Source organism: Pagrus pagrus, assembly GCF_965226575.1.
Source record: "Pagrus pagrus genome assembly, chromosome: 17".
Lineage (NCBI taxonomy): Eukaryota > Metazoa > Chordata > Actinopteri > Spariformes > Sparidae > Pagrus > Pagrus pagrus.
The window spans coordinates 25,992,087-26,016,970 of record NC_140201.1 but is presented as its reverse complement, the minus strand read 5'-3'; the positions used below and the strand labels follow the sequence as shown (position 1 = coordinate 26,016,970).

The 24,884-nt window shown below is 40.6% G+C and overlaps 1 protein-coding gene across 2 annotated transcripts; it reads right to left on the bottom strand.

The window, feature by feature from the left end:
- Window positions 1-1,440: 1,440 nt before the first annotated feature.
- On the bottom strand, window positions 1,441-23,459 carry tmem200b (transmembrane protein 200B). Of its 2 annotated transcripts, none has more exons than XM_084379415.1 (2): window positions 23,063-23,459; window positions 1,441-7,678 (listed from the first exon to the last, which is right to left on the bottom strand). In XM_084379415.1, exon 2 carries the CDS (start codon window positions 7,637-7,639, stop codon window positions 6,383-6,385), a length of 1,257 nt encoding a protein of 418 aa, XP_084235541.1. In that variant the 5' UTR covers window positions 7,640-7,678; window positions 23,063-23,459; the 3' UTR covers window positions 1,441-6,382. The 2 variants fall into 2 exon arrangements, with proteins under 2 accessions (XP_084235541.1, XP_084235542.1); XM_084379416.1 differs by lacking the exon at window positions 23,063-23,459 and adding an exon at window positions 22,713-22,827.
- Between the last annotated feature and the right edge of the window lie 1,425 nt (window positions 23,460-24,884).

Here is a 24,884-nt window from a genome sequence, read left to right as displayed (position 1 = left end):
ATATAATGTTGATGCTGGTATTTTGGTCCAGGTCGCGGCTTTTCAATAACGTGTCAGTCATCCGTTTGGATCATCTGCTGATTTAATGCTCTGAAAGGAAAGGCTTGAGATAAAGAGAGAGAGGGAGAGGAGGGATATTGATATTGGTAATAGCATATATGTTGGCCCTTAAGTAAAAACAATTTGCGGTACAGAGAAGTTGTCCAGTAAAAAGTGCTCTGACCACATCCATCTCAGTCATTTACTATAACTACTTCCATATCTCCAATAGTTAAATTGTTTTCTCCTAAAATCATGATTGTATTCCCCCTACAAAAAACCCTGTCACTCAGCCAATCATATGTGAGCTAATCAAAGTTTCAATGTACTACTAATGTCACCCTTGATCACAATAAAATACAAAACCAACCAGTCATTATCTTAACATAGTCTAGCATTGAAAGAACCAAAATAGTTAATGAGAATTACCAGGCTCATTAAGTGCTCTAACCTCCTGTTAGCCTGCATTAGCAAACAGCACAATCATTTAACACCAAATCAGTGTTTAATGGTTCTGTTCAAAGCATTTTACTGTATTTAAGTGTTTTCTTTCCTTTTTCCATGCAACCCATTTTCAACTTTCAGAAGCTTTACATTTCTTTGAATTATAACAGGTAATCATACACTGTGAGCATCACGTCAGCTTTATGCATTAGGTATTAGCTAATAGACAGCAACAATTATGTGCAAGTCCAAATGATCCGGGCTGCATCATCACATCAATAGAACCATTCATTACAATTAACTCTCATTTCTCATGTTGCTCTGTTTTGGTCTACAGTGTGGTGCAACACTGAAACAGCTGAGCAGATTGGCACAACAGCTGATCTCTGGCAGCTGTTGGATGATCCCCGATTTTTCACATCTCAACCTTCTTGCCCTCCTGCTGCCATGTAATCTTCTACCTTCCTGTTCTATTGCTGCAAGGGGCAGGGGCCCTGCCTGCTAGCTTTATGAGCTGTTAGAGACCCAGAAGCCATCTTGTAAATGACCAATTAAATGAAAAGAGATCGCCAGGGACTGCATACCTGCCCAGAAGGAAACATAAAATCTAATAAGAAGGGGGAACATTTAGAGTGTGCTTGGAACAGTTACTCCAGGGGAATTCCTACTTCTCCTGACCACCTTTGCTCAGTACCACTTCAAGATATCAAGCTGGTACTGTGGAACAGAAGAGGGGGTAAAAATATTTCTCACATTTTCATTCATCAGTTGATAAACTGAATGTGGGCCTCACTGGATGTGTTCAGCTTGAGAAATATGGATGGAACGAAAAGTCTCCCTCAGTGTGACGGATGGGGGTGTCAGAAGCGAGCGTGGAGAGATTATTATATGCAACATACATGTACAACCAAGTGATTACCTTGACAGCTTGAATAACTGAGACAACAACAGACAGGAGCCGCTTTTGCTTGACCTTATATTGGCATCAAAGGCATGGCAATGTTTAATATAGTGGTCGACACAGTGCAAGACACAGCAGTTGATTGTTCTGTCAGACCACTCATATTGCTCAGTATACATTAAGAACACACAGTGTCACACATGGCATACAGAACATACAGCACAGACAAAAGGAAAACGTTAGTAAAACTGTTGGAAGTTCATCTTTATATCTGTACGTGGTGTAAAGGGAGGGGTGGAAGACCAGGAAGAAGAATGAGCTTTCCCTCAGTGACATATACCCAGCAGCACTGATCACCTCACTAAATCTAAGTAGAGCTGAGGGCTCGCCTCATCTACACACTCTCCATTCAATCAAAGAAGGGGAGGTGGGGGGGTCGACTCTGAAAGGATCATTGGTAGGGAGGTGCCCCTGCTTTCATTACATGCTAAAGCTGCATCAGATGAGGGAAAACATACAGAAAATCTCCTTTATTATTTAGGAAAATTCAATTTTTTTTAAAACTTGGGTCTTATGTTTTGTAGTTTTGGTCATCCTTCTTATTAATAAAAAATATTTTTACACAAGTGTTTTACTAAACTGTCATTCATGAACTGTTTATACAGCAGCCTCACTTAAGGGTTCTCACAAGAGAGGGGCTATAGTTGTTGACAAATACATTAATCTACACAATTTCTTACATCATTTGATGTAAGAAGAATACATGTTATAAACCATTTATTAAATGTTCATACACTGCTTATATGCTAAATAGGGGATCTTAAAATGCCACCAAACTTATCTGGAAGCATTTACTAAAAGAGGAAATTATATTTACAGGTGTGTAAATGGTTCATACTTACCAATAGATTTGGAATCAGTCCAGTAGATCACCTCAGTGGGCAGCTACGACACAGTTATGGCTAATGGCTGCAACGTAATCCTTTAGAGCAGATCTGACCTTCAAAGTTACATTCACTTAAAGCGCTTGTTTTTGCTGCTGACAGGCTGAGGTCGTTCCAAGTGCTACAGAAACTACTCCTACAGCGACAGACCTTTTGTTAAATAATAAGATCTGTTTTATGACCAAAAAGTCTTGTTCAAGGAGAAGTCTTGTTCTGGAGTTGTTGCAGGAAGATGATGGTGGAAACAAGAGTCTGAGAGTTGGAGGGAAGAGTTTACTTAGAGGAACTGCCAGCAAGAATGTACTTCCAAAGTCATGGATGAACATTTAACTGATTTTTCTAGATGAGGCAACAACTGTAACAACTCACCTTGTGATTTTAGAGTGAGAATTCTCCTTGAATGAGACTTGTTTTTCTTGTAACAAAATGGATATCCTTACAGAATTTAACAAAAAGGTCTGTCCTCCCAGGAATTGTTTCTATAATGTCAGACACTTGAAGTACAAACCTCAGTCAGGTGGGAAAAAAAGCACTTTCAAATACAATATGCAACTTCTGCTGCTAGGGAGTTCTCTATCCAAACAAACCAAAAGACGTTTGCAGAGTGTGGAGAGAGCTGCTGCTGACGGCTTAGAGCCAGCAAGAGAGCCGTTAACTAACAGCAGGAAAGTTCAGGGCTCACTATGAAACTTTTGGGATTATAAAGTGGATTTATCCTTAATCCTGTTCATTAACCTGCTGCAACAATGATTCACAGAGCTGGCCTCTGTTTTCAGGTGTAACTCACTGTAATGTTCACTGCTGACTAGCGCTGGAGGGGAAATGTACTGAATGAACATCATTACAGAGAGGAGAGGGAAAAGAAGAGAGAAGCAGAGTCTCTGGTGACTACTGAATTCACCAGGACCTCCTGAATTTAACCACACAGACACACACACCTGGAGTGTGCTGTTGCTTGCTATAACGTTAGCTTTCAGCTAGTGTACAGTAAAGTAAACTGGCTGTTTGGGGCAGATAAACACTGCATGAGGAACACGAATAAACACAAATGGTTCTGCCGTCAAACACTGCTGATGTATACACCATTACCACCCCTGCTGATGAAAATCTGATGTGACTCAGGCACAAATGTTCACAGATGAGGTCATGTTTAAAGTTTTATTTGTTTAAGTTTAGGGCGTTTTCATACTTTAAGCCCTCAAAGTGAACCCAGATCAACGGCTCCGCATTTTTGTGTAATTGAACACTCCAAGAGAACTCAGACCACCTTGGGAGGCACAGTTCACTTTAAGTACGCAACAAGGTTCACTTTACCTGTGCATTTTGAACATATAGCGTTCCAGGTTTCACTTTTCCCACTGTGAGGAGTAAAATGCATTATTCCAGATATACAGTGAAGAACACATTAATGACATCTGTCTACAAGGCACAGAAACAAGATTTTAGATTTTTTCTAACACTCACACCCAGTTGCTCCATGCTGAAGCACGACTGTCCCTCCTCCCCAGTCCCCCGCTGCCCTGCACTCCCATTGCTCTGGCTGCAACCGGGCCCAAGCACGGTTACCTCTTCTACATACGTCATCACGTCATAGCTCGGTCGCAGCACAATGGAGAACACAACATGACTTTACTGACTTTTTTGTGGCTTATTTTGTGTCGTTTGGGTCATAGATGGCCCTCACGTTCCTGGATTTCTGGGTTATGCAAGGGGCGTATTATACCTCATGTCCACGTTGCACACCGTGCACCATTTTGCTCATGCATGAGCAAACGTACTGTGCCGAAGCACACCTCTTCCAACCATGCCAGGGCCAAGGAAGTGCTCACACTAGTCAGACAAACTGGACTTTGGGGGTCAAACGTGCTTGGGCATGGTACGGATTGCCTAGTGTGAGTGCACCCACAGTCCTCTCTCAAATGAGCTGACAATGTTTAACACAAAAACAGCTGAGCTCTTTTCTGTTGGTCCACTTTTTGGTCCACTATAAGAGGACTGTGTGACAACACCTTAATTCTTGTTGCCGACCTCCTTTTCCCAGAAGTAGCGGTGGCAACCTAATGAAACGCACTGTTACCTTGAGTAAACTTGTTGATTTCTCTGGGTTTTACACTTTGATGGAAACATTTGGGATAATGTAAGTACACAACTCAACAATATAGGTAACAATGGTGTAGTTGTTTTCAGACATTTTAATGCAGAATTAAGACATATTATACTTTAAGTGGATGTAACTTTGACGGTCGGAGTTGCCCCTAAGGATTACGTTGTAGCTGCGTCATGGCTGGAAGCTGAGGCAGTCGTTAGGTATGAATCATTTACACACCCAAACATATAAATACAGGGCCCAGGTCTAACTTAATTTGCCTCCAAGTGTCAGATTTTCTTGACTATATGGTCACTACATGGATGACACTTAAACTGCTCTAACTGACACAAGCCCTTTTCACACAGAGACTCCACATTATCTCCACAGCGGAGGTTCGCCAATTCTCCGCCTTTGTTTGTTCACACAGAACCAAGCAGCTCCGGTGTAAAGACGCACCAGTGTGTCAATTCATACCACACTCCGGCACTGTGGATCCAAAAGAGGCGTGAAGGTACACATCATGATGTTGACGTCTGTGTGTTTTTTTCAACGGTAAGCTTAAACATGTACCTGCTGACTGTTTATAATCATATGAAAGCAGTTATAATGTGTTGTGATTGAGATCCTGACCCACCATACATCCTGGAAAGTGACAAAGTTACGTTTTCTGCTCTAAATTACACAATTACATGATCAACATCAGTAAACAGGACGCTGTCTGACTCTCTCACTCGTGGGGAGGGATGCTGTTTTCTGGGGGAAAGTTCACTGAAGTCTCGGTCGGGAAGGCTGACCGTCACAGTTTTTTAATAGACAGTAAGTACAACAACACAATAGTGAAGGAGACAAACACTTGGTGAGTTAAAGTTTTTTGCCGGGGACAGATGCTGTTTTTTGGCCAGAAATGTGACAAAGAGTCGGTAGGACAGACAGGAGGACAGACAGGAGGACAGACACTTCTCCACGTATAACTGCATATTTTTTTCCTCATATAAGTTGCCAGTTACTACGTTACTGTTGTTTGGTCCTGTAACGTTGTTTTGTGGGACATTTCTCTTTTATTTGATGAGTGAAGGACCTGTTTAGCTGTTACCCTTAAAGACAAATAAAATATGATGGTGTACATACAACAAAATAGAACATATTAAATATATATTTAACATAACTGCAATATTGCTGGGTTAGGGTTAGGGTTATTGCCAAAACTAAGAAAATAAGACCCAAGTCATAAAAAAACAGAATTATCCATAACATAACTATTATTACTTGTTATACACATAAAACCAACAATGACATTACTCTGCATATGTATTAAGATTTAACATACTGTACATCACTGCCATGCATTGCATTTGGAGTATGGGACCTCAGCTGAAGAAGGGGACCCATTTCATATACTACTTGCATTTGCAAAGAGCTGATAGCACTTTATGGGCTCCGGAGTCTAGGTAGTTTGGTTAAAAATTGATTGCACAGTGAAAATGATGCCCAGTCCTCCTACACTCTCCTATTTCTCCCATTACTAAGTTGTACACACAGTGTCCTTAAAACAGGCAAACTCATTTTGGCATTGAGATGCAAGCTGATGTCTCTCATTCATGCAAACCCAAACTGCAGAAGTAAACAGTCTGCCAGTGGCTTTGCTCATGTGTGACAGTGTAGGGTCTATATATTGTTCCTCTCCTTCAATAATACAAAATATCTACCAAATCCAGCCAAGCAAAGATGATAACCTCTGTGTATCAATATTCCACTGAAGATTAGGAACAGGCTTATGTTTTGAAAAATCCTTGCAAGAAATACTGTACTTCAGATGTTTCAGGGCTTAGCTTCTCTCTGCCCTACACATCATTTAAAACCAAAATATATAGTGCAGTTCTAGATTCCTTCATTACTCATTACTCCTTGGTTTTCATGGTTTTTGTATCCTGAAGTACCCTCAAGACTGTGAAGTAAAAGTAGCCATCACTGGAAAGGCCAAGAGCCAAAACTCTTTTCCCACTGAGAACACTGATGCTCTAACTGGTCCAACAGTTTGTCCACTGAGTCTTCTTTGTTCTCTAGTTTCAGGTATCGTCTCCCGCTGCTCAGGTCTAGCCGAGGCCAGCTTCGGTGTGTTGGCTCTTCCACAGTATCCACAACCTGCCCGGAGATGTTCACACAAACCTGTGAACAAGCCTCTCTCCTAGTCACTACCGGCCAATTTATTTGACCCTTGTCTCCAGGTGTGTGGGATCCTTCCTCCAGATGTACACCAGTTCGGGCTATATAAGAGTTAGTCCTGCAGCTCATACTGTTGCAGCGCTTAGGCCGGGGAGCTAGGATATCCGTCTCATCCACCCCCAGGGTGGACATGGAGCTGGCAGACACCAGGCAGTTGTTGAGCTTGACAAGTGGGGTGTGCTGTGGAGTAAAGCTGGCACTGAGCCCTTGCTCACCACCAGACTGTGTGTTAAAGTCTGTCTGACTAGAATTACATGAATTGGAGTGGGAGGAGTGGATGGAAGGTGGAGGCTCTGACTCCTGGTGGTGGAGGGCTTCCGTCTGAAGAGTGGCTTGCTGGTAGATGCCCTCAACGCTGTCCTCCAGGTCTCTGGTGGGTCTGGTCTGGAGCAGGGGCTCAGAGCTAGTCAGCTGCTGCAGATGGAGGATGTTGAGATGGGCAGCTGGTAAGCTGCTTAACCACTGGTAGTGTTTGGCCATTGAGTTGGCTGCTACTATTTCTTTAAGGTCCGCTGAGGGCACAGCTGCAGAGACAGAGCAGATTACATTGTGCATCTGAGCCAGCAACATCTGAGTCTCTCTGTCCCTGTTCTCATACAGGACTGTGTTGGCACATATGAGGATGAAGAGTCCCACCCCCATGATGACAGGTCCCAGCAGCTTCATCCGCTCACTGTGGATGAAGCTGGCTGTAGATAGGAGGCCCTTAGCTCCCAGACTCCAGCCAGAAGTCTGCGACTCAGAGATACTTTCCCCCTCTGCAGCTCCCAGGATGGATGATCTTGATATCCTGTAGGGCCAGTATCCCGCCACAGCAAGAGCGGTGCCAATAACCACCACAATGACCCCGAGCACTAGGAATGCTCCAGGCATGGAGCGGATGCGAAGCTTGCCTTGGATCACCCCATCATTCTTTTTTCTGCCTCTTAAGGTGAAGCGAGACTTTCCGCGGCTGGAAGTTGAAGTTGTTGTAACATCTCGGGCTTTCTGGGTCTTCATGGCACAGGTCAGTCCAGAGCTTTTGCTCCTGGTTATAACCTGTCAAAAGAATTTGAGGGTGAGGAAATTTCAAAAAAGTTAATTCAGCTTTACATTTATGAGTCTATATTTAGGAACGTGGAAAGAATCAGTTAAAATATATATATATATATATATATATATATATATACACACACATACACACACACAAACACACACACACTGTAGATAATTCTTTTCTTGATTACAATTACGTAATTATGCATTTTTTCATCGATTTTGACCATAGGAGGCCACTTCCACCAGAGGTACAGTATCAATTACTTGGCAATTTTGAACAAATTTATAGCCACTACATATACAATGTGAATATTTCTTACAGATGACTACTGGTGGCACTAGGGTGGCACCTATTGATTATTTTTTTATCGATTAATCTAACAACTGATTTTTCGATTAATATTATATACTATCATCTTATAAAAAGACACATAAAACACTCTGTAACATGTAATATTGATAATAGTTCACGTCACTGTTGTGTTATGATATTAACAATAATAAACCGTATTTGTCAGATGCCTGATCAGAAAAATACTGGACCCCAAATTCAAAGAATTGCTGTGACACATAGATGCATTTATAAATTCGTAATCAGAAGATGTAAAAAGGCCGAACGATGATTTCCTAGATATTGTCATCAAAAGGTTTACATAAAAAGTTATGGGAAAGTGGGAAATTGTTCACTTCTGAGGACAGCTTCCATTCAAACACAAGGACATTGTAAGGCGACACCACCAAAGTAAAGGCGACCTGTCTACCTCTAGTAATTCCTGGGATTTGTCTATATATTAGACCGTTAAAATTATTGGCCCCGTTTTGGGAAATGTATATTATCAACTATTTATGGGCATCACTGAAATTCTAGTAAATAAGTAGAGCCAATAATATGAAGCCAAATTGTTTTCACTGACTTAACAAACGCGACATCTACACCCTCAAAGTAGGTGGACTTTTTTACAGTTTCAGAGGAAGTCAACATGACTGCAATGTGCCCTACATGTTCCACAAGCGCTCAGAGAGGAAGGGAAAAGCGGACGAGCTTTAACAAAACCAATGTTATTAGAGCTATGGAATATTAAATCATTCGTCTTTGATCACTACATCTTTGCCTTTCTTACCCTCATGTGTACAAACACTACTAGTTAGGAACTTCTTTTTAAAATACAAAAATGTGAAGTTATTGGTTAGTGGAATCTGCCATGTGAAGCAGGTTATGATCAGTTATTAGTATGGGCTGAAAAAAATCCATATCATGCATCCACATTTCAAATAGCTTCTTTTGTCCAACCAACAGTGAGAGCCGAAAGACTTTTAATTTACTAACATAACTGTCAAAGACAAGCAGCTAATCCTCACATTTAAATAGCGAATGTTTGATATGTTTGCATCAATTATCATACATCAATTATCTAAATAGGTGGCAATTTTCTTTTACTAACTGATTAATCGACTGATCGTTGCAGCTCTAGTCATCATGACAGACAACACATCAGATATGGATGCCTGGGGGGTATTCCAAAAATCGGGTTTTGTGAAAACTCAGAGTTTGTTAACCCTGAGATGAGGGAAACTCTGAGTTTTCAGCTCCAGAAAGAGAGGTAACTTAAACTCTGGGTCTGTTACTGCGGTAACTGACTCTGTGAACATAACCTGCTCACTGGCAGGTTTACCTGAAGAAACCCTGAGTGTGACGGAGCTGTCTGACAGCGGCTGTCCGTTCCTTCTCAGTCCAATCATGTTGAAGCAGAATTAATTCACATAGTTTAACACCAGGAGGAGAATTTAGATTCATTTAGATGAGCTCTCACTCCCTGACGAGGACTGAACCGAACAGTAGACCGCTTCTCATCAGTCCGTCATTTATATTCTCCGGCCGCGCAGCAAATATCAGGCTACACGTCATCGCTGACGTGCTCTCAGATCTGAACAATCCTCTGCGGTTTTTTTTTGTTTGTTTTTTTATCACTTCGCAGGTTAATCAGTCACCTTCGGCAGCCAGAAAAAGAGAAATAACTCACATTTCATTTGGCTTTCTTTATTTCCCATCAGTAGAGCCTATTGTACTTTTTCCAACAACGTAATTTCAAAGTCCGTGTTTCTAGTTTGCCGCCGCATTGAGTATAAGATTAAATGACTTCTAGTTCAGTCTGTAGACAGTACGTGTGTGTCTGCCTCTAATGTTGGGTCCTGGGGGTGAGTGACGCCCTCAGCCTCTGGTCACCCAGCGACCTGACTCAGGACCAGCTCCTCTGCCTCTGGTCACCCAGCGACCTGACTCAGGACCAGCTCCTCTGCCTCTGGTCACCCAGCGACCTGACTCAGGACCAGCTCCTCTGCCTCTGGCGGACGTGGTGGAGGTGAGCACCACTTCATGTTCCTCTACTCAGCAGGATGTTAGGACACAGATGTGTGTTAAACAACATCTGTTGGTGGCAAAAGCTACTACAAGTTACAATATCCACTGAATAAACTTTGACTTTGTTTAATATGTGAAATAAAACCAAAGTGAGGAGCCATCGTGAGACTGTTTTTATATTTCATTTTCAGCCGATTTAAATTAAATAAAATAGCCTAAAATAAAATAAAATAAAATAAAACATTGAGCAACATTCAACCACTTCCACAAAGGCTAATATAAAAGAAAGTGATGTTAAATTCAAAATGAAAAGACTACTGCATCTAAAACTCTGTCAGTGATTTTTGTTACAGCTGCAGCCGTGTTACTTTTTTCCCCCCAGAAAATGTCTGCTTCCTGTTTTCTCCCCTGTTGCCATGGTGAATCACAGTATCAGAGCTCCATTGATGATGGCTTTTTACTAGTCGTCAGGCACGAGCTCAACTCAGAGTTAACATACTCAGAGTCGACTTACCTAACTCAGATCAGCTGTTCTGGAACTGAAAACTCAGTTTCTCTTCACAGGGTAAGTCAACTCAGAGTTCAGGGTTAGCCTCAGAGTTTGTTTAACTTCCTTTCTGGAATACCCCCCTGGAATCCAGGTGTATTTAGCCATGCCTCATCTCACTTTGGTCACCCATTAGTCAATGGTTGTTTGCCACATGCAGTCCATTTTTTTCCAAACTGTTTAATTCCTCGCTCCGAGTGTGGCATTATTGCTCTGTATATCTGTACATTTCTTTTATTTTTGTTTTGTTTTTGTTGTTATTGATATTATTATTATGATTATTAATAATCATAATAATACTAATATTATTATTCTTTCTGCATATTCTGAACTTTGAATGGGAGCAGCTGTAACACAAACAATTTCCCTTTGGGGATAATAAAGTATTTCTGATTCTGATTTTCAATGTATATCACCACTGGAAATAATTAGAGTGGAATTACTCACACTGTTCTAAACCTTCCATGTCTGTGGGTAGCTTTTAAATTTAATGAGGTACAAACAAAAGTATTGAAACAATTGCACATGTGCTGTTCTTCCTGTGTTCCCACGTGGCCATAAACAAAGCAGAGTGAAATGGAAAAACTGCTTAAAACACTGACTGCTGTCTGAGAACCACAAGTTAAGTTGGAAAACTCTCCAGCTTTCAATTTTCAAAACACATTTCTGACTTTTTGATCATGAAGAGTCATCAAGTACTTTCTTTTATACAGGATTTTTTGCATAGTAATTTAGTAGGGATGCACGGTCTCTCATGGCAGATACAGTCAAAGCTGAGGTTGGCAACATATTTTCGTCATTGAGCAATTATTCCATAATAACCTTTCAGCATAATGTAAATCAAGTGACCAGAGAAAACAGTGTCGGACTTTCGTTCCAAGTTGGACAGACATTATATATTAAAATACACCACATCTCTGGAGTGCCTCAGTATCCCCACCCTGTCTCTCCCATCATATGATGTCATTGTCCCATCACAATAAAACCATGAAGAGGCCAAATAAATTCCACATCCTTCATACATACTGACATACGCACAATGACGTATGTCAGTATGTATGACACACAATGCTGTCCGCCAAGAGGTTAGAGCATCAAGCTCATTTCCATACACAAGATCGCAAGGAACTGTCTCTCTTTGACAGTAAACACTGTCAAAGAGAGACAGAGAGATTTTTAGACATGTGAAAATATTCCATATCTCAGGTGTGTACCAGTGGCTCCATGGTAGTGCATTTGCTCCATATGGAAAATGCATGAATGTGTCCTTGCCATAGTGTCCAGGATTCAAATCCACCATGTGGCTCTTTGCTGCATGTCATCCCGACTCTCTCTGTCCCCATGTCCTGTCACTCTTTCTTGCCCTACCACAATAAAGCCACATCAATAATAATAAAAAAATATTCCATAGAACTTTTATACACACATACTGACATACACATATACATATACACTGTGGTCCAGCTCAGTGGCCAAGAGGTTAGAACATACAGCTCATGTCTATGCCCTGGACTGCAAGATCTGCTCAAATCCTGGCTGTTGGTTATGTATTCTGCATTTTAGCAAGTCAGTAACCATCTTGTCGTCTTTTTTTCGGATACCAGCAGCTGTTCAACAAGAAGTCGTGGAAGTGGAGCCTGTACACAGTGAAGGTCGACAAGGACTATGGCTACATTCCTGATCTCTAGATGGTCATCCTTCAAAGCCGCACTATGTCAGGCAGAGGCCTGATGACCCGTGGCAGTATGGTGGGCTATGTGGTGTTTCATCTCCAACCACAGAGAGCTGCCCCAGACACAAGTTAGCCGAGGACAAGGTATAGAATTTCTTTCAGTTAACCTTTTATAAACTTCTTTAGAAATCCAATTCACATGTTTTCACCCAAATTCTGGCATACACCACTGGTCATTCATTTTCATTTAGGGACTAAAAGTACACACAGGAGCACTCCTGCAGGCATTACATATGACTTAGGGCAGGGTGATATATGCTTATCGATAAAGTGGTAGAAGACTAAATATTGGCTGTGATATTGGCTATTGCAACATTGTGATATAACACAAGTGCCTTTTTTCTGGTTACAGTAGCCGTGTTTCCATAAAGCATTTAGAAATTTGATGGAAACGGCATAATTCTAAAAAACTTCCTCTAGTTCACAAAAAAGTTTGTACACTTGCTTGAGGTGGTTTTTGTCTTTTGTGAATCAGTTAATGCGCAAAATGTTGATGAAAACAGAAATGCCAAATAAACTCTGACATAGCAAACGTTCAACTCACATGACTGATCAGCTGTTTCCACCGTCTGCTGCGTGCATCAAAATCATTGCATTTCTTCATCATCTCCGGACAGCATGCAACATGGCCAATGCTATCTGACAAGAACAATTACAACTTGCCCTGTGTAAAGTAATTCCTGAAGACCTCTCTTCATTTTGTCTCCTGGTTTGTTTACGTCTAGCCTCTGTTTACTTCCACACCATATGTGATGTAGCCTACACCACATCATCCTCTGACAAATTTACGCTTTAAGTAGCCTGGTTCATTCACTTAAAACAGTTTATGGAAACGCACCAGATTTGCATTTTTATTTATTTTAATTTTTTGCAAACCTTCAAAAGTTCGCTTAAAATTTGCTTGACATTTTATGGAAACACGGCTACTAAAAAGAAGTAAAAAGGAAGCAAAAATCTCTTTGGATCACTTACTTTGCATACTTTTTTAAAATCATACTCCTTGACAATAAGGATTTCATAATTTACTAGTTGTTTTAATATTGGATTTACCTTGTGTCGACTGGGGCAATGAGTGGTGAGACAAAGGTTGCAGCCTCCATGAAATACCTCTGATTGAAGTTGAAGTAGCCTAGTATTATATAATGTAATTGCACTTTTATATCACACATTGACACTTTGTCCTAGAAATTATATGGACACTGCATGGACTAATTATGGTACTAAACCACGGTTGTATGTGAAAGAAATTATTGTCAGCCCATGACACTCAATTCAGGGCACTGCTATCTTATTTAGGATGATCAGGTTTTAATTCTCACATTCCTAACAAATAATGAAAAATGTAAGAGATTGTAGCCTAGGGCATATGGTCGAGGCATTGTAGTCCAAACTCAACAACTGAATGCAAAAATCAAACATGCTATTCTGTGTTCATTTGCAAGGCCAATGACAATCAAAGTGAACAGTTGACAGAATAAAAAGACTTGCCACCTGGATATCCATGGCAGAGGCTGAAACCACAATCCCTGTCAACTACAGACGGCTCGATACCGCTTTTTCATGTCCGATGCCGATAAGACAACAATGAGTATCTGCAGATAATGATACCAATCTGATACAGCCTTTCCCCCTCTCTTCAACAACAAAGCTACAGATAATACATGTGTATGGAAGCACTTTGCTTAACCTAGCCATTTAAAACATGCTTAAACTGTAGAACAAATATTCTACTTCTCTCAAGGAAGAAACACAGAGACAACATCATGAATCAGGTTTGCAGTAGTGCTGCTTCTTGTTATTTTGGCTTCTTTACTCAGAACTTTTAGCATTTTCAAACATTCAAAATAAAATTCAACAAGTGCAACTTGAGTGTAGTTCTGATAATGATGATATGATAAAGGTATTATAATTCCAGTGTAAAATACGAGATATAACTCAACACAGCGTAGCCTATACCTCAATAACACTGCAAAAACAAGTTGCATTTTTCTCCTGTGTGTGAGCCACCAAACTGCTCAGCACGCAGCACTGCTTTTTGCAAAGTAAAACTTGAATCTATCCACTGTGCTGTCAGACTTAGTAATAACATTGGACACACGTCTGAGCTCCAGATGTCAGTTGTGAAACCAACATTATCAACGTTTTCCAAACATTTTGAAATGAACTCACACACACCGTACCAGTTTTCCATCACATCTGCCGGCCCGGCTCTGCTCAGTTTGACTCGGCGCGGCTGGGGTTTTGTCATTTCCATTACAACCGGTCTACCTGCTTGAAGGTGTGTCTTAAACATACAGTATGATGCTTTTGTCCCAATCCCGCAGTACTAAAGAATCACTGCTGACACAATTTAATTTGAACTTCTTAACAAAAAAGCCCCCCGTTATTTAGTCATTTAAAAGCTTCTATTATGAAACAGCATTACAGGAAACATTGGGTTTTCACCAGCACACTAACCATGACTCCTGAAACACAGCAGATGTCCGAAAGAACAAACAGGACCAGAAAAACTAAAGAGATTCAACTAGAAGCTACAAAAGTACTGAGAGCTGAACACACTGACTTTTGAAGACATCTTTTTCTTTTCTTTCTCTCAGGTTTCCTGCACAGACATGGGTTGAGTATGGACTTCAGGGGGAGACGGGTGCTTGTTACAGGTTGGCTGTAGTCGCGAGTCATCACCGCGGCACGCTTGGAGGCGGGGTGGGTGAATCTACTCTGGTATGGAAGAATTATCCTTTCTTGTGTTGTGAGTATTTATACTATATAACATATATCCGCTCATATGAAATTTAAAAAAATCTAAACTACGATAACTCTTTTTAGGATTACTTAAGATTAATTATACATAAATATGCTGCCGTCTTAAATAGGTGACGATTCAAATAGCTGGCTAATATGGTAAATTGGTGTATTTTGAGAGAAGCAGTTTTTGAGTTCATGCACACATTTTGGAAGAAAGCAGCAGACATCTCAGTGCGAGCACAAAATGTGAGCATGAGGAGAATAAACCTGAGCACGAGAAGGAGCTGTGTCACTGAAAAGGAATGAAATCATGCTCTCAAACTGAAAATCTACGCTCTTGAATAAAGATAGGATAATTCTTCCATACTCTGGCCCTACTCTGGAGCAGGTCCATCGCCGGCACGGCTCGGCTCAACTCGGACCAGTAAAACTGGTGATGGAAAAGCAAATCAGTGCGGCTCGGTTTAACTTGGTGTGGCCAAAACTGTTAGTGGAAAAACGGTTGACAGTCTGACTCAAGCTCGCTCCAGCTAGTCACGTGACACACGCTGCTCTCTTTACGGCATGTTGTGCAGAATTGAGGCACTTATGGGAGCGTTTAGGCTAATAAATCGGATTGGATTATACATTTTCCCCTCTCAGATATCAGATCCAGTGATTTTGGCCAATATCGGACAGATACCGATACTTAATATCTGATCAGCGCATCCCTACTGTCTACTACAGCTACAACTCAAAACTACTGACCATTGGTCAGACGTGCTGCAACCCTTTATTTTATTAATTAAAGCCAATTTGATTCAAAAAGTCAGGTTTTGATGAAAAACTGTCATGTTTTATTTACTATATCACGTCTTACATTCATCATTCACAATTCACAACACAAAAGTGTAATTTATCATTCACTGGAAGTAACAAAAATTGCTTGCTGTAAATGATAAATGTCAGTTGGGTGTTGTGAATGATGAATGATACCCCAGTTGATTATCAAAGAAATACTGTTTCAAATAAAATGTCAAATCAACTCACATTTTATCACTTTACATTTCACTTCACATAAATTTTTATCACTTTCATTATTAATTCGTAAACATTTTTATCACTTCTATTTTTGTCATATTTTGTTACGGTCACCCTTGAGGACACATTCCTTAAACAATAGATGACATTTTTTGTGTTGAATGATTAATGATGAATGTAAGACGTGGTAAATGATAAAAAAGGACTCTTTTCATCAGATCCGTTTGAAATTAATCAAATCACACAATAATTTATCAATCCATTTTTCCAAATTTACCAATTTAAAACTTGGAGGACATTTTATCAAGTGCTTGTGAATATTTTTGTTGTATGTTATTTGTGTTGTGTAACCAAGTCAGCTGTGAATTTCTTCACTGCATAATATTGACACTGGCTGTCATAAGAACAAAAGCAGTTGTTGATCCTTAAATTGAGTTATTTTTACAAAAACAAGGGCTCAACCAATAAATAGGTGAATAAAATATAAATGCAGTCCAAAACTTGCATTTCTCACTAGTAAAATATCTATAAATATCACAAAACAAAAATAGTATATAATTATAACATATTATAATTATATACAGCACTGTGCAATAGTTTTAGGCAGGTGTGAAAAAATGCTGTAAACTAAGAATGCTTTCAAAAATATAAATGATAATTGTTTATTTTTATCAGTTTACAAAATGCAAAGTAAGCGAACAAAAGAAAAATCTAAATCAAATCAATATTTGGTGTTACTACCCTTTGCCTTCAAACCAGCATCAATTCTTATAGGTACACTTGCACAAAGTCAGGGATTTTGTAGGATTACAGTCAGGTGTGCGATCAACCAATTATACCAAACAGGTGCTAATGATCATCAATTTCACATGTAGGTTGAAACACAGTCATTAACTGAAACAGAAACAGCTGTGTAGAAGGCTTAAAACTGGGTGAGGAACAGCCAAACTCTGCTACCAAGGTGAGGTTGTGGAAGACAGTTTCATGTCACAGGTCATACACTATGGCAAGACTGAGCACAGCAACAAGACACAAGGTAGTTATACTGCATCAGCAAGGTCTCTCCCAGACTAAGATTTCAAAGCAGACTGGGGTTTCAAGATGTGCTGTTCAAGCTCTTTTGAAGAAGCACAAAGAAACGGCAACGTTGAGGATCGTAGACGCAGTGGTCAGCCAAGGAAACTTAGTGCAGCAGATGAAAAACACATCAAGTTTACTTCCCTTCGAAATCGGAAGATGTTCAGCAGTGCCATCAGATCAGAACTGGCAGAAACCAGTGGGACCCAGGTACACCCATCTACTGTCCGGAGAAGTCTGGCCAGAAGTGGTCTTCATGGAAGAGTTGCAGCCAAAAAGCCATACCTCCGACATCGAAACAAGGCCAAGCGACTCAACTATGCAAGAAAACATAGGAACTGGGGTGTAGAAAAATGGCAGCAGGTGCTCTGGACTGATGAGTCAAAATTTGAAATATTTGGCTGTAGCAGAAGTCAGTTTGTTCACCGAGGGGCTGGAGAGCGGTACAATAATGAGTGTCAGCAGGCAACAGTGAAGCATGGTGGAGGTTCCTTGCAAGTTTGGGGCTGCATTTCTGCAAATGGAGTTGGAGATTTGGTCAGGATTAATGGTGTCCTCAATGCTGAGAAATACAGGCAGATACTTATCCATCATGCAATACCATCAGGGAGGCGTATGATTGGCCCCAAATTTATTCTGCAGCAGGACAACTACCCCAAACATACAGCCAATGTCATTAAGAACTATCTTCAGCGTAAAGAAGAACAAGAAGTCCTAGAAGTGATGTTATGGCCCCCACAGAGCCCTGATCTCAACATCGAGTCTGTCTGGGATTACATGAAGAGACAGAAGGATTTGAGGAAGCCTACATCCACAGAAGATCTGTGGTTAGTTCAACCTACCAGCCGAGTTCCTTCAAAAACTTTGTGCAAGTGTACCTAGAAGAATTGATGCTGTTTTGAAGACAAAGGGTGGTCACACCAAATATTGATTTGATTTAGATTTCTCTTCTGTTCATTCACTGCAAAAATTGTTAATTGATGAAAATAAACTATCAACACTTCCATTTTTGAAAGTATTCTTAGTTTACAGGATTTTTTCACACCTGCCTAAAACTTTTGCACAGTACTGTATATAGTATACAATTTGAATAATAATAATAATGGGGGGGTGGTCAAAGCCTGCGTGGGATGAAGCCCACATGGTGTTAATGGGGGTCAGTGTATCCATCATTAGGGTGTAGAGGTCTACACGTAAGTGGGCATTTGAACTACCAGAAGGCAACATGTAAAGATGTAAACAGCTACCAGTACCTTGGGGTCCCACAAGCAAATGGAAACCATGAGGAGGTCGCAAGGAAAGCAGCCACAGTCAAACACCTACATAGAGTAAGGCAAGTCCTGAAAAGTCAGCTGAATGGTAAGAACATGCAATCAACGAGCAATCAACACCTATGCCCTGTCTGTGATCAGATACCCTGCTGGCATAATAAAATGGCCAAAGGAGAAGATAGAGGCCACTGATATCAAGGCAAGGAAGCCCCTCACAATGTATTGAGGGTTGCACCCCAAGTACAGCATCCAGAGGTTGTATACTAAGCAGAAGGAAGGAGGCTGAAGGCTAGTGAGTGTCAAAGCCGCTATCCAGGATGAAACAACGAAGATCCATGAGTACATCAGGAAGATGGCCCCAAGTGATGAACTGCTAAATGAATACCTCAGGCAGCAGAAACTCTGTGGAGGAGAAGGAAGAGCAGCAGGAAATATCATGGAAGGACAAACCCCTGCGCGGAATATAGCATCAACAGATTGAAGAAGTGGCTGTTATCGAGAAATCCTACCAGTGGCTGGGAAAGGCTGGACTGAAAGATAGCACAGAGACACTGATCATGGCAGCACAGGATCGACTGAAGCTGTGGTCTACCACACCAGGCAGGACATAACAGGGGTTGTAAGATGCAAGCAGGCATGCCGCACACGGAGCACCTTAACCAAGTGGCTGGCATAGTTTACAGGTACATCTGTGACAAGTATGGGCTGGAAGCCCCTAGGTCAAAATGGGAGACACCTTCAAAGGTTGTGGAGAATGACCAAACCAAGATCCTGTGGGACTTCCAGATACAGACCAACAAACTGGTGATGGCTAACCAACCAGACATAGTTGTGGTGGACAAACATCAGAAGAAAGCAGTGGTAATAGATGTAGTAATCCCAGTAGCATCTGGAAGAAGGAACACAAGAAGCTCAAGAAATACCAAGGACTGAAAGAAGAGCTGGAGAAGATGTCGAGAGCGAAGGCAACAGTGGTCCTTGTGGTTATAGGAGCACTTGGGGCTATGACCGCCAAACTGGGAGAGTGGCCCAGCAAATTCCAGGAACACCATCCCATATCTCTGTCTACCTCTGGTAGGGGACCTGAGCTTGGATGATGGAAGAACAACACAAGACTGTCTGCAGTGGCAAGTGGGGGATTTTTTACCTTTTTTTAAATAAATTAAAAAATTATATAATACTATTATAAATATTACATGCAAAATAATATATAGTGTTTAATATAATGATAACCATTCAAATAAATAATATGAGGAACAACGTAAAAACAACAATCAAACTGTTTCTTCATTATTCATGTCCATCCTTATGAATGCAATCATGCAGAAGGAAATCTAGTGTTAATTACAGACTGCAGCATATGTACGAATGATATTATGAGATGTTGCTATCATTCTTAAGCAGAAACTCATGACTACATGTTAACAGATCATTCCACGTAAAAAAAAAAAAACCCAACAGAAACACTGTTCAACCAAAAACCTAAAAAAAACTAATAATAAAATGAATCTTAGGTGACTGAACTACATTCAGACTTGCACATTCTGTTTGTCACTACAGTATGTATAGGGCTGGGTATTACTAGGTATTTCAGTATGAGTAACAAAACAATGCAGTTTTTCAATTAAACTACCCACTGAGCACCCCATCAGTGTTAACAGGGGTCAACAGTAACGGTTGCCTGGATGCCACTGGCAACCATTTTTAATGATTTGGAACCAATGCTTGGCCTTTGGTTTTGGCAAACACTTTTTTAATAACATAGAGACAGCAAATAGCCAAATGTGCAACATCCAACATACAGTAGTTACACCGCGAACAGGAAGATGCTAAAACTTCTCAACACTGTGTTCTGTGCTCTGAAAAATGAGCATGCACAGAGAGGTACACAGAGGGGTTTGATTAATGAGATCCCATCAACCGGTATGCAATTTTTATTATTAAAAAAAAAGGAATATCCAAAATAGAAAACTGAATACCTACCCAATGAACGGATAGTGGAACAGTCAGATTAATTAAACAGTGTGGACATTTTTATCACTCTAGCATCTTATATTCAGGCATATTGAGGTTGTAGACCGGCCCTAACTACCCATCAGAGAGACAGTGCACCACCAAAATGAAACTCTAGTCTGCACAACTTGAACATTTGTCATGATATTAAAAGCAGCTTCCACTGGTAAACTCCCAGTACAAAAACAACATAGTGGTTGATGACATAAAGTTCAAGATTTTCGACCCCTAATGAAGATAATCCTATATTCAGGTGAAGATCCCAGCTTTATGTTTGCATTATTATTTATTGCATAATTGTATTATATATTTGGTAACTGAACATTAATTAATGTTTGCAAAAAATACCTCAACTCAAGGTCCATGATCCTATCTTTTTCCAGTTTCAAAACTCGTCTCATGACTGGATCATAACCCCTGGGAACTTGACGACAACTGATCAAATTCCATCTGCTGCTGAAGACCATGGGATGCAGGTGATTGAGAGCTCCTAATAAAAGTAGCAAGTTGACCCTGAGTTTAGATAATCTGTCAAGCTATTTCCAAGGACAAGAATGAACTTTCAAATTTAATTTAAAAAGGCTCAAAATCTAACAGACTACCTTAAAATCAATTTGGAGCTTCACTGATGTCTTTCAAACCAGACAAGCATACACAAATACTTCATAAATTCACATAGACCAATTTCTAATTAGTGGGTAATAGTATATCGAATCTTAGTAGCTTTTGAACACAAACTGAATAGTGTCCATGTAAACCATCAACTAGCCTACTGATAGTTTGACTAATTTCTTTTTTTTTTTATCAGTTGTGTTTACTTATTGTCTGATTGTATAATCCAGTTAAATTTATAAGAGCTGAAACAATGTATCAATTAATTCATTAGTTGATCAAAACACATTTAATCAGATAACTACTTCAATAGTTGTTTAATTATAAAGGAATTTGAAGTGACGCCACAGTCCAAAACCCCAAGGACCCTCCAATATGTCAGACAGTTTTCACAATGTCCTGACCATTTACAGACCAACTGATCAATAAATCTGTTCTATAAATGAAAATAACTCAAAGTTGCAGCCCTAAATTTGATATTATTTGGGTAAATATGTTGCACAGCTGTTTGTGTTCACACATTAAACAATGATGCATTTGAAATCTTTGGCTCATTTGTAACTTTTTTTTTTAAACTATCTGTTTCTTAAAGGAGCACTTGTTTTCTCGTTGTTTTTTGGGAAGAAGTGTTAATGAGCAGAGAAAGATCTTCATTGGCTGATTTTTTTCTGCCTAAACAAACTAAATAATCAAACCCTCTTTGTTTTCATGACTGAATAAACAAACTGACCTTAAAGGACAACATAATTTATACTGTTTTACTTTGTTTATATGTGGCGGACCCTGCCACCTTTCTAGCTTCAAGCTGTGTTCTGGGACCTTATTGTCCTCTGAGAACAGCTTGTTTATTCACTGATGGAACAACGTTTGTATCATTACCTCATTAATATCGTAAATATTAAAATACTGTGTTTGAATTTCTTCTACAAAACTACATAGTGCCCCTTTAAAGTGACATCTGAGATTAAACTCATACACCATACACATATCATACACCTTTCACATTACATTTTGCAGAACATGCTGAGAAACACTGCATAATTCATACAAGAGTATGTCTCATGCCCCTTTCCTCTTGAAATATCGCTGCAGTAACAGCAACGAGTAGCAAAAACATGTCCACTGGAGGACAAATGTAGCTGATTCACAGTGGACTGCATACACCAGCTCTGACATAAGTTTCCATCACTAGAGAGGCAGGGCTGTATCTGAGTGTAAGACATCTGGTCCAGAAGATGTACAGACCTCCAGATTGCTGTGATCTTGTTGATAACACAGCAGTATTCGGATGCAGTGTGTGCTGGAATGCACTTTTATCGAGACTGAATCATACTGGTCATCTTCTGTTTTCCAACCACCAGAGGAAGCTGAACTGAAGCCAATTGACTCCTTGGAAGCCACAAGTTGTGCTTCATGATGGGAATGAAGTGTATGGAGACAGTAGCGTCAGTGCGGTGTGGAAGGGTGGAACCACACCAATAAAATATCTAATAGGACCTATTCTTGGATGCAAAGGCAACACAGGCAACCCGCGATTTTTTTTTTTTTTTCAAAGGGGCTCAACAGAGGCACACAGAAACCATCTTAATACAAGGACCCACTGAAAAAACCAGCATCTAGCTTCTTCAGTCGACAGGAATAAAGCGTTAGATCTTTACCTTACTGCCGTGTCCGACTGTCTCCCCCACTATTGTGTCTGCTGTGTGGAGGCTACAGACAGGAATGTGTCTGACTGACCGTGCTGCTGCATTCCGCTACGACAACACACACCAGCTCTCTCTCTCTCTCTCTCTCTCTCTCACACACACACACACACACACACACACACACACTGTCATGAAGCACAGAGTAATAACGGTGTTCGTTCCATTCTGCTGCTCTATCTGCAGCACTGACCTTCTACCTGCTGATTAGAACACCGGACAGTGTCTTTACGCAGCGCTACAGTCCGACTTCTTTAGGTTTGTTAACTGAACAACCCAGCAGCCGCTGACTGTGGGAAACTTGCCTGTACTGCCCGGATCCTGTTGCAACTTGGTCATAGTTTGAAGTCACAGAACATCGTGATCATCAGAAAGGAATAGTCTCCAGGGTGTCAAGTACACAATCCAACTGTTAACTCTACCCAAACCACCAGGCGGAGGAGGGGAGAGGGCACATCCCTGTCTTCACTAACTCCAGGGACCGTCTATCATCAGTCTTCATGAGGACAATTAAATCCTCCGGATCCTTGCCACGCCGCTCTGCTCCGCTCTCCTCCGCTCTGCTCCGCTGTCTGTTTGAGGCCTCTTCCAATGGCCCAACACAGTCAAGTGAGCAGCAACCAATACCTCCGCTTCAGACTGGGCTACACCCTGTGTCTTTCAAAATAAAAGTGTCCCCGGGGGTCCAACAGCATGACAATACCGGAGTGTCTCCATTCCTGGAGAATATGAAAACGTCTGACCTCAGTGGATGACGGTGGATTGGGGGACCGCCCTCCTTAAAAAAAACATGACCTGACACTCCTACAAGGTCATTTATTCGTCATTATGCAACACAGGGTTGCACAATGAAATGAGGGTTTGTGAGCTCCTTCATGCTACACAAATTACAAAACATATTTACACTTATTAATATAGAAATATACATAAACATGTAGTGTTTCTTTTGAATCTGTGTCTGTAAGCAGCAGCACCAAGAAGACAGCATCTTCATATCAAGAGTGCGACATCTGGGAAACACTGTCCATCACCCTTGGCCGTGTGTGAGCACCAAGCATCCACCTCTCCTCGTCCCACTGCGGTCCTGGCTCTGTCCTCCCGTCCAGTGCAACAGCTTGATCTGAGATGTTGTGGTAGAGACAGGTCTCAGTGGGCACAAGAGTCAGTGATGTATATTATTTGGGCAAATATGTTGCACGGCTGTTTGTGTTCACACATTAAACCATGATGCATTTGAAATCTTTGGCTCATTTGTAACTTTTTCTTTAAAAAAAAAACTTGTCTCTTAAAGAAGCAGGGGAAGAAATGTTAATGAGCAGAGAAAGATCTTAATTGGCTGATTTTTTTTTTTGCCTAAACAAAGTAAATTATCAAACTACAACACAGTTTATACTGTTTTACTTTGTTTATATGTGGCGGACCCTGCCACCTTTCTAGCTTCAAGCTGTGTTCTGGGACCTTATTGTCCTCTGAGAGCAGCTTGTTTATTCACTGATGGAACAATGTTTGTATCATTACCTCATTAATATTGTAAATATTAAGATTCTGAGTTTGAATTTCTTCTCCAGAACTACGTAGTGCTTCTTTCACGTGTGATCTGAGTTTAAACTCATACACCATACACATATCATACACCTTTCACATTACATCACCAGTAGGCTAACAGTTGTGCAGAAAAGGTTGAGAAACACTGCATAAATAGTCTCTAATTTCTTGTTGTTTGTCCAGCCTGAGTCCCATTTTATCCATTTCCTTTTCCTGTGACCAGACATTATCCATGAGCAGCCTGAAACCAAGCTGGATTAGCATGGCTCTCATTCTGACTTTTTTCCTCCCTGGGCCGGTCCAAACAGCCAGGTCAAGTCCGCTGCTCTCAATCCAAAACATCCGCTTTCTTCTCCAGTGCAGGTGACAGTATTTCTGCCATAAGCAGAATGTTTTTCAGTAATAACGCTGAAAAAATTACAGTCAAAAAACTCAAATGTAGCATAATTTGGAGGAGCTACCGGCTGCCTCATCCTCATGCCATTGCCATAGCAAAGCCTCAAATACTATCAAAAATACTTTTTTGGGATACTCCATATTGTATTTAGGGTATTTGTAAAAAGTTTTCCCCAAGGATGCTGA

Coding starts and splice junctions, on each gene's coding strand:
- tmem200b (XM_084379415.1), bottom strand. CDS start 7,639: ATGAAGACCCAGAAAGCCCGAGATGTTACAACAACTTCAACTTCCAGC.